Source organism: Eupeodes corollae, chromosome 1, assembly GCF_945859685.1.
Source record: "Eupeodes corollae chromosome 1, idEupCoro1.1, whole genome shotgun sequence".
Classification (NCBI taxonomy): domain Eukaryota; kingdom Metazoa; phylum Arthropoda; class Insecta; order Diptera; family Syrphidae; genus Eupeodes; species Eupeodes corollae.
The window spans coordinates 307,421,304-307,432,526 of NC_079147.1; the positions used below are offsets into that span (position 1 = coordinate 307,421,304).

The window sequence follows — 11,223 nt, forward strand, 5'->3', positions numbered from 1 at the left end:
TTATTGAAACGAGGTTGAATTCCTTTTAAAAAAAAACTTTATTTATTTATTAGAAACAGCTTATAACTAGTTCACATGACATTAGACTTAAGACTGACTCTGAACAAAATGTTTTTAAATGAAGTAAGCTATCTAAGGTGACAAAAGTGCAAGATTGCATTTCCCATTTCCCACAGTTTACTTGCGCGCGTGCAGGATGTATCGGATGACCGTAGCTTTCGTGGGAACGTTTGTTGCTGTTGTTAACTCCTCCCTGCTTAAATCTGGACGCCCTCGTCCAGTAATTAAAAATATGGAGCATCATAGATCTTCGGGATGCTGGGACTTCTCAGCTGACTTAGCGTAGGTATGACCATTGGCTTGAAAGTTGTAGGGGCTATAGAGACCTCAGATGGTACTTCTCGATGGGTTTCTTCATGTTTGATAGTGACTTTTGTTTTTTCTCTTCTCATAAAAAACATTAGCAGTATGATTCCTATGATGATCATAACAGTGCCGTAAGAGATGGACTGATGGATAAGGTGGTTTACTTCGAGCTTCTCAATGTGTTCTCTGTTTTTGATATGAAGTTCTCGCATCATTTCCAATGAAAGGACTTCATTGATTTCCTTCTCATATGGTTGTGGTTGAATGATCGCAGGTAGGACACGTACTGATGATATCTCTTCAGAGCGCTAGGTCTGGTCTTTGATTCCAATCGTTGCATTATGGAATTTAACGAGGAAACTTCCGCTTAGGGGACGTTCGACTCCGTTTACTGTAATTGTGTCTTCAAATTGGTTGAGGAAAATGATACCTTCTTCGATTATCTCGATGCTAGGGATGTGTTGAGCGTTCGTGACGGAGCAGGATGAGTTGAGGCTCCTTAGCAAGTTGGGGATGCAATCTGAGTTTTTTATTTCTATAACATTTTCTGAGTTGCAAACAGACAATTTGTTCAGAGTTTTACATGGTTTTTTAATACTATAAAATCTGTTTTCACATATTAATATTTTACAATCGTTCTCGTTTGGTAACTTTATTACTTTATTATTCCTTTTAATCGGTTTGAGAGAAAGTTTTTCACAAAGATTTAAATCTGTAAGTGGGATGTTAACTACATAAATAAGTATTGAATTATTTGTAAAAATTTTGACATTTGAAAACTCTAGTGCTTCTTCCACAGTATTAAAAGGAAACTTTTCTTTATTTAGTGCCTTTATGGCGATATCTATTTCTTCGGTTGATAAAATAATTGAATTTAAAATTTGTTCTTTCGCCCAATGAATGGCGTATTTAATGTTAACAAGCTCTTCTTTAATGATTTTAATTTTATATTTGAGGGTTACAAGTAGACATGCCACGAATATTCGGCAACTATTCGGTATTCGGCCTATTCGGCCATTTTTTTGCTATTCGGTATTCGGCCGAATAGTACGTACTATTCGGCCGAATACCGAATAGCAAGTCATGTAAAAAAATACACGTTATTTATTACTCAAAATTATGTATTTATTTCCAAATTACATTATTAAGTTGTGATGAATAAAAACTAGCTTTTCAGCATTTTTTGGTAGCAAACGATTGAGCTTTTCATCGTAAACGTTACCAGCCTCGGAAAATAACCTCTCACTATAAACGCTACTTCCAGGCGAAGAAAGATAAACTTTAGCAAATTTCGAAAGGTTTGGGTATTGTTTTTCGTTTGCCGACCACCACTTGTAAGGATCGGCCTTCCGATCTAGGCGAACTGTTTTCAAATAAAAATCCAACTCGTTTGCCACAGCATTCTTCTCCACGTCCTCCACATCATAAGCATTTCGCATATTATCTGTAGCGACTTCTTCAAAGCAGTTCCAGAAACTGTCGTGTATTTCATTTTCAACATTTTCAACAGTCTTATCATTTTTATCGGTACTACTTGGTTCATCACAACTTTTTTTAGAGCTTCTAGAAGAATTTTTTTGTTTTGCTCTTTCTGTTTGAACCAATCCTAGAAAACTTTTAAAGCGAGGATCCAGAAAAGTAGCAACCAGATATTTGTTTTTATCATCGAAGCTGAATCGCCTTTCTAGCTCGGCCTGCAGTGAGGATCTCATCGTGACTAAATTAGGTACTTTCTCGGCTGTCTCTACCTTTCCCAGATATTTTAATAAAGTTACTGAATGTGGAATTACTTCAGAGATGTAAGAGATACCTGAGCTAGTTATTTTTGTTATTTCTTCGAATGGTTTGAGGAGTTTGATACATTGTTCCAATAGTTCCCATTGAGCATGTGTCAGATTTATTAAAGTTTCATGATCTGTTATGTACAAGGAAACAACTCGCTTTTGTTCTAATAATCGCTCCATTAAATAATATGTAGAATTCCAGCGTGTGCTCACATCTTGTACTAGTTGGTGGTTTGGCAAGTTAAGTTCTTCTTGAATAGATTTAAGTTTCTGCTCTGCTAAGCCAGAATGATTAAAATGGGTAACAATTCGTCTCGCAGCAGCTATCATCTGTTGTACTTCTGGTTGAGATTGTAGCGACTGATCTATAGCTCGTTGTAGTGAATGAATAAAGCACCTGCCTGAATCATATCCTGCATCCCGCACACCTTTTATCATATTAGAGCCACTATCATGGACAAGTAAATGGAGCTTGGATTGAGGAATATTCCATCTTTCTGTAATAGCATTGAGTTCTTTTGCAATATTGATACCAGAATGTGAGCCAGGAAATGATTTCATAGCTAAAACGCCATGTTCCAGAATGAACTCCGGAGATATCCAGTGCGCAGTGAAGCTCAGGTGTCATTTTATAAGCCTTTTGACGAAAAAACAATTGAAAATGAACTAAGGAACAAACTTCTTAGCAAAATAGTACTTAAGTTTCACTTTACGTATTATTTATATACTAACAAAGCGCTCCGTGACGCGATTGAAACAAATACAAACAATATTGTCGTCGCCTGCCGCGCGAACGCAACGAGAAAAACAGGTTGTGACTTGTCTTTTCCAACTAACGCGCCCCGCCAAGCATGTACTTCGCGCCGAATATTCGGCGGCCGAATATTCGGCGCTTCGGCCGACAGCGTTGCCGAATATTCGGTATTCGGTATTCGGCCAATTCACTATTCGTGGCATCTCTAGTTACAAGTAATTCGTTATCTAGATATTTATTTTCTCGTATTTCTTTTAGGATTTTGTTAGTGACTATAGTTATATTATTAATTCTTTTGTTGTACAATTCGTTAATGACAATTTGGTTTTCATTGTTTTCAATTAAATTATTCGCTTTATTTTCAATAAGGACGAGATCGTCATGGTCGGGGCTGCCAGCGAGCCACTTCCATGCTGATCCTATGAAATTTAGAGACCTTTTGTTTCTTTTGGGTTTAATGTAGGTTAGTATGTCTTTTATCTGTGTTAGTTCAAATTGAAGGAGAGGAAAAAGGATATGGGACTTGATGTTCGTTGAAAGGAGGGTGGCGTTAGCTTGATCTATGAATTCTTCATATTTGTCCAGATCAATTGTATGGATGATCTTAAAATTTCCATTCTGAATTTTTGCTAATCCATTATTTATGGCCACAATTTGGGAGTTTGAGTAGTCCAGTATTTGTACCTCGGCACAGGCAAATACAAAGGGAATCCTGAAATTTTGTGAAAATTAGTTTCTAATATTACTCTTGTGGACAATTTTCCCTGACTCGGTAAGTACAGTAGTGTTCCTGTCTTCTTTGATTTTCTCTGCTTTGTAGCGTACTGTTAATTTGGAACCTATTCTTTTGTTGTGTCTAACAAAAATTTCTTCTCCTACTTGGTACGTTTTAGGGGGTTTTCGCGTTTTGTTATGAGTTTTTAAATCCTTTGGTTGTTTTTCTTTAATCCTCTCAATATTACTTTTTCTTGCCTTTTCGTATAATTCCGGGGAAACTCTTTGCTCGCGACCAAAAAATACTTCTATAGGTTTTTTTCCCGTGGTGGAATGGATGGTAGAATTATATTCATATACTGATCTTTTAAGTAGATCTCGGAATTCAGTAATCTGGAATTCGGAACTCATACATCGCATTATTTCCGATAAGGTAGAATGGAATCTCTCAATTTGGCCATTAACCTCGCTTTTGTATGGCGGGGTCTTGTAAACTGTTATGTTGAGTTCTTCCATCATAGCCTTAAGGGATATTGAATTTAAGGATTTCTCATTGTCGATGACGACGTGTTCGGGGACACCGAAATGAAAGAGTGTATCCCATAAAGGCTGGCGAATGTCTTCTACCGACCGGGAGTTTATGATTATCGCATGCGCTAGTTTCGAGAATTTGTCTATGGAAGTAAGGACTAAAAATGTTTGTGTGGAAAAAATGTCGAGGTGAATGATATGACCTGGATAGGAAGGCAGAGGTGTTTCATTTATATAGATCTTGTTAGGGTGTCGCTCATATTTGTTTTCTTTACAGATCGTACAGCGCTTAAGAGAGTTTTGGATTTTCGAGTTCATCCTTGGGAAATAATATTTTTCTAGGATTTGAATCCTGTTTTCGCACGCATTCCTATGAGCTCTTCGGTGGGTCTTAAGGATTATTTCTACTTGCTCTGTCTCATCGGGAACGTCTATTACTTCTGACTGGGTGAAACGTATTTTATAGTTAAGAAAATGAAGTGGATAAAGTTCTTGGATGATGGCCATAGTTGACTCATCCGTTTTCAGACCGTTAATAACCTTGGGATTCAGATACCGCTTAAAAATACCAATTATCATTTCTTTGGTGTAGCTAGGTTCCGTAAAAATATGACGATTGTAACCAGGGAAAGGTATCTTCAGTTGATAACTAGTTCCTTGGCCAATTGACAATACTAATTGGTTACTGAAAGCATTAATGGGGACTTCAACTGATGGGATGAGGTAATGTGATGAGCTTTCACCACTATGCAGACTTGCCGTCATTGAATTTACTTCAGTTCGCGGGGGTCTCGAAAGGCTATCTGCTACAACATTCGCCCTTCCAGGTTTGTACTGGAGTTCATAATTGTACTCTTCAAGCTTTGCCTTCCATCTTTTCATTTTCGTGTTTGAATTTTTGTTACTGAGCGCAAAGGTGAGAGGCTGGTGATCAGTGAAGATTTTTACCTTTTTTGATCCGTATAAGAAGTTACGAAGGGAGCCAAGTGCCCATATAATGGCTAGCATTTCCTTTTCGTTGGTGGCGTATGATTCTTCGGTCTTATTCAGTGATCTTGAAAGGTAAGTAATTGGTCTATCGTCTTGCGACAGAACTGCACCAATAGCATACTCAGATGCGTCGGTGGTTAGTTGAAATTCCTTTGAAAAGTTTGGGTAGGCAAGCATAATTTCGTTGGAAATTAGGATATTTTTTATTTTCTTAAATGCTTCTACGGCTTCTTGGTCTAAATGAATCATTGTGTTTTTTGACTGGGTTTTGGACACTCGTCCATCTTCCCCTCGCAGAAGGGATGTCAGAGGTTTTGCAATCTTAGCATAGTCTCTGACAAACCTACGGTAGTATCCGGACATGCCCAGGAAAGACCGGAGGTCCTTTAATGTTTTAGGTGGTGGAAAGTTTGCTATGGTACGTACTTTCTCGGGATTTGTTTTGACTCCGTCTTCTGAGACAACGAAGCCTAAAAATTCGACCTGGGTTTTGAAAAAATTTGATTTTCCTAGCTCGACCTTCATATTTGCCGCCTCTAATGTCCTAAAGACAAGTTCGACGTCTCTGAAGTGGTCTTCTTCGTTTTTACTGAATATAATGATGTCGTCGATGTAGACGTAACATCGGACACCTATATGTTCTCGAAGAATGTCGTCGAGTGTTCGTTGGAATATCGACGGCGCATTTTTTAGGCCAAAAGGAAGCCGGAGGAATTCAAATTTTCCGTTGTTCACGGAGAAGGCCGTTTTTTCGATATCACATTCCCTTAAAGGAATCTGATGAAAACCGCTCTTAAGGTCTATTGTTGTAAACCACTTGTTGTTACCTAAATTTGATAAAACTTCGTTTATTTCTGGGATTGGGTATTTATCGGCTATTGTTACGAGATTCAATTTTCTGTAGTCGATGACTATTCGGTATTTTTTCTTTCCTTCAGAATCCGGTTTTTTGGAAACTACCCAGACCGGTGAGTTGTATGCTGACCGCGATGGTCTTATAATTCCGTTTCTCAGAAGTTCGTGGAGTTGAGACTCGACTTCATCTTTCAAAGCCATTGGGTAAGGATATGCCCTTGAATAAACTGGCTCATTATTCAAAGTTCTTATTTCCCCTTTAACTCTCGAAGTATAAGTTAGTTTCGTATCGGGATCGGCAAAGAGATTTGGGCATTTGTGAAAAATTTGAGTTAATCGATCGACTTGATTTTGCGATAAATGAGAAATTTTAGTATTTAATATTGTGTTAACTGCCTGAGAGGATTGTTGCTTAAGGGTAATTTTAATATTATTGTCAATTACAAAGAAGTTGTCCTTAGTATGAATGACAGCGTTCAATTCCTTTAAACTGTCATTTCCAAGGATTCCGTCAAATGTTTTTAAATTGGGGAGAATGTAAAATTTGATTTTGGGGATATTTGGGCCGAAAATTTCTAGTTCTGCATGATGAGTTATTTTGGTATTACCATTAATGGAGTTTGCAAAGAATATGGTTTTATTAGGTATGGGATTCCGTATGTAACATGATTGTATGTAGTTTTTGTTTGATCCGGTGTCTAGTAAGAATCTACATACTTTTCCGCTCTTCGCCTTGAATTCAAAATATGGGAGCGAAGAGCTATCTAGTCTAAAAAATGAACCTCTTCTGGTTGAGTTTGCTCCACTTGTTCGTCATTTTGGAGATCGGCATATTCATCCAAGCCGTCGTCGTATTCCTCAGGGTAAACGGGGCCTTCATAGTCTTCGTATGGTTGCTGCTCATTGATTTCGTTAGACTCCCCGATATTTGGGTCGTCCTCTAAGGTAGTATGGTAGAGTCTTTGAAATTTGTGTGGAGTGTGGACTTGTTGAGAGTTAGGCCTCTTATGGGCTGGGTTTTGATATTTTGGTCTATTTTGATAGTTGACCTTTTGCGATTGGACGGAACCATCGACTGACATTGGTTGGGGCTTTGGTTGTGGTTTCGGAGGGAGATTTCTAGGATAATAGGAATGCTGGTTGTATGGATTGGTTTGGTTATGTTGGAAGGGATAGGAATTTTTTTGGTAAGGAACATTCTGTCGGTTCATTGGTTGTTGTGGTTGGGAGTAAGGTCTTGGTTGGGGATTATAGTAAAGTTCGGGTATAAACCTATTTCCAGAAGCTGGTGTGCTGCTAGAAGGGATTTGTCGACGAGGCGGTAGTGAAGGGGGTGTTTGAAGAACAGATCTTTTAAATGTGTTTTGGTTATTCATTGCATAATTTGTCCTAAAGTTCACATTGTCTAATTTGAGACAGAGGTGTAGTGCCTGAGGGAGGTCGTTAGGTTCTCTTATGCTAAGAAGCCGAGGAAGATCTCCCTTTAGACCACGTATGAAAGTGTCTAATGCCTTATCTCTGTACGCACTAGTCATAGTTGTAAGTGATTCCGCACTTAATTCCATGGATGCTAATTTGTTCAGTATCAGAGAAAGGTGTTGGTAAACTTGTTGATAGAAATCAGGGATGGTTTGGTTTCCTTGGACCAAAACCATCATCTGGTACTCGAGAGTACCAAGGTCCCTCTTGTCTGCATAATGCAGCATGAGGCATTTGGAAATCCTACTCCAGTTTAATGGAGTGTTATATGATTCTAGGACGATTTCGTATAACGCTAAGGATGCCGAAATATTTCGGGGAACCCCGAACAGGCTCGTAGATTGTTAAAATCCTGTCTACGCTTTTCTTCCAGGAGCTAAATTCTCCAGGTTCTCCTGAAAATTGACGTAGACATTTTACCACATCTGGGATTTTTTCTAATCCCTCTAGGTTCCTAGCTTGACCGATATCAATAGGCTGGTCTAAGCATTCGGTTTCCCTAGAAGGGGTTCCCATTTGGGAGAAAGCGTTCGCAACTACCTGGTTAATATAATCAGTTAAATCTTGTGATCCTGCAGAGTTTCGAGGTGGTGGAGGAGGTACTAAACTTGCGTTACTTTGTTGATCGGGGTTGACCATTTTGCTGTTCGAATGTTGTTTCGAAATCCTTTACTGATTGGAATTCAAAAATAATAATGCTAACACTTTTAGGAAAAGGGATTAGGTTAAGGTTTTTGTGAGTCTTAAGTCTTGTCTTCGAAAGTGGATGTTTACAAAAATTAGTTTTCAATATAAATGTTTGTTTTTTTCAATATAGAAAATTTCAAATGCTTAAAAGAATTATAATTTTCATAAGAATTTAATAATGCAATGGTTTAAAATAGTTTTAAAAATTCTTACAGAAAAAATATTTTCATTTTTTTCTTCGGGTACTGTGCCGGTCGAGAGTATGATTCCTTTTTTTCCAGCGGAGATTCCTGGTTTCCGCGGTGACTCGGGATACTCTTCCTTGTTATTTCCACGTAATTCTTGTCACGCACTTTCTACAGTCGCGTATTAGGAAAATGTTTCTATTTATAAATAGTTAGCTTATGTTCGAATATTTCAGCGCACTTTTCTACAGTCGCGTATTACGAAAATGTTTTATATTTGTAAGTATTTAATTCACGTTTGATTATTATAGCGCACTTTTCTACAGTCGCGTATAATGAAAATGTTTTTATATTTATAAGTAGTTGGTTCACGTTCGATTGTTAAATTCACTTTTTAGCACAATACCCGTCCCTGCTCGGGCGCCAATTATTGAAACGAGGTTGAATTCCTTTTAAAAAAAAACTTTATTTATTTATTAGAAACAGCTTATAACTAGTTCACATGACATTAGACTTAAGACTGACTCTGAACAAAATGTTTTTAAATGAAGTAAGCTATCTAAGGTGACAAAAGTGCAAGATTGCATTTCCCATTTCCCACAGTTTACTTGCGCGCGTGCAGGATGTATCGGATGACCGTAGCTTTCGTGGGAACGTTTGTTGCTGTTGTTAACTTATACATATTACATAAATAATTACATATACCATCAGGTTGTTTCAAAAACATCTAAATGTAAAAAAGAATGAAGGTGTATTCAAGGCTAGGGTTGCTTTTCTTCCAGATTTTCCGGACATGTACTCTTCCGAGATTTAACTTTTTTACCTTTTACTCTTATGCTTCTCATAATGAAATAGTTATTCAAGAAAAAAACGAGATCTCATTGAAATTAAGTGAACGGACAGATCCAATACACGAGAAAATTAATTATAGATCAAACACAGTTTTTCAGCTGTCGAAATAAATTTGTATTAGATCTGTTACCAATCTTGACCAAAACTGCAAATTGTCAACAGTTATTAATTGTTACCCAAATACAATTACACACTTCACAAAATTTGGTAGCTTTGGGCAGAAAAAAATGCTCACGAGAAATGAAATTAATTTCCCCTCCTGACACATTCTGTCCACAAAAAACCATCTTGTGTGAATTTAAAAAATGTTATACAATTTTTGAAAAGAAACAATTTCTTACCTTTCTAAAAGAATTTAATCACTACTGTTCAAAATTTGACAGGTGAACAATTTCTGCTCAAAAGCTCCAGGCTTTTGCAGTTCACTTCTTGAATGTTTAAGAAAATACTATTTATTTAAGTTTTTTGTGGACGCAATAATTTTGAGAATAATTTTGAGAATTATGTGGTGGTTAAGCATATTTCATCTGCAAGTTTGTTTGAAAATGAGTTTTCTCAGTCCACTTTTTGAACTTTTTTTTCATTCCTCATTTCAACTTAAATTGGCCCTCAAAGTTTTTTTTAGAAAAAAGTTAAAAACAGTGGTTTAAGAAAAGATGTCTAAATTTGTGATGACGATATTGATTTGGAGGATAAACCCAATTTAGTGTTATGCCCTCAAGAATTGTAGAAAACCATAGTTTAGACGCATAGTAGCAATTTTTTTCTATAAAATCAAAATGCACTGGACTTGATAATATTCATCCTGACTCTAATAAAATTCTCCTTCCTCTTCTTCTTCCTCACATAACTCACATATTCAAGACAATAATAATGACCTCTAAATACTCGTTTGTTGCCGCACCGTTTGTTGCAATGCCCCACTTTAAATTCTACGTCTACGTCTACGTCGCTGTACTGCCCGTACAGCTCCTCGTTCCATCTTCTCCTCCACTCCGCTTGCATGCCTACGGGACCGTAGATCGCACGAAGAACTTTTCTCTCGAATTGACCCAAGGTGCTTTCATCCGCTTTTGTCATAGTCCATGCTTCTGCACCGTATAGCAGGACGGGGATGATAAAGGTCTTATATAGCGACACTTTGGTCCCTCGAGAGAGGACTTTACCACTCAATTGCTTTCTTAGCCCAAAGAAACAGCGGTTAGCAAGAATTATTCTTCGTTTGATCTCAGCGCTGGTGTTGTCTTCTGTGTTTATAGCGAAGCCTAGGAAGACGAAGTCCTTGACTACCCCAAAGTTACGTCTGTCGATGGTGACGTTTTGACCGAAGCGTAGATGTTGTAGGTAAATTAACGCGACGACTGTAATTATTTTCAATTCATTAATTTTGATGAAAATTTACAACTTATAATGATTTTTCGAAGATTTTATAAAATATCAAAAGTAATTAAAGTGAGTATTATACTAGATTAATAACTACCGTACAATTAAAATCGAAAAATGCTTCGTGCATTTCAACAACTTTAAAAATTCGCTTAAAGTTATTTTTGTATGAGTTTTCAATTTCAAAAGATGTGATATCTCAAAAACCTGACGTGATAGAGTAATTTCAGAGTTAAATTCGAACTAAGGCCATCAAATTCCCTTGAAAAGTGTAACTTTCCTCCCAAAACCTTTTCGACTATCAGTATATTGAAAGCATTTTTCTCAAAGTTCCTTAAATGAAAACTTAGCTTGTTAAAAAAAAATATATAATTTTAAAGAGAATGAGAAGTTATCAATGTGGTTCGATTCCCAGTCCCTTTATCAATTTTAATTTAAAGCAACGATTAAAATAATCAATTAAAAACGTATCAATTTAAACAACTTGATACCAGTTTAAGTTGATCACTTTGTTCTTATAAAAAATTAAAAAGTTCACAACAAACATTTCGCCAATAGCAGTCGCCGTTCCTATTTTTGTGTCTGTCTATTAAATATTTCCATTGATGTTTTTTGAATACCTTAGATACGCCCTCTTTCCATT

At 37.0% G+C, this 11,223-nt stretch overlaps 1 protein-coding gene across 1 annotated transcript; it reads right to left on the reverse strand.

Annotated features, from left to right (window-relative positions):
* Positions 1 to 1,502: 1,502 nt before the first annotated feature.
* Positions 1,503 to 2,755, reverse strand: LOC129952166 (zinc finger BED domain-containing protein 4-like). Its single transcript, XM_056064627.1, has one exon. It carries the CDS (start codon positions 2,709 to 2,711, stop codon positions 1,503 to 1,505), a length of 1,209 nt encoding a protein of 402 aa, XP_055920602.1. The 5' UTR covers positions 2,712 to 2,755.
* Positions 2,756 to 11,223: the final 8,468 nt, after the last annotated feature.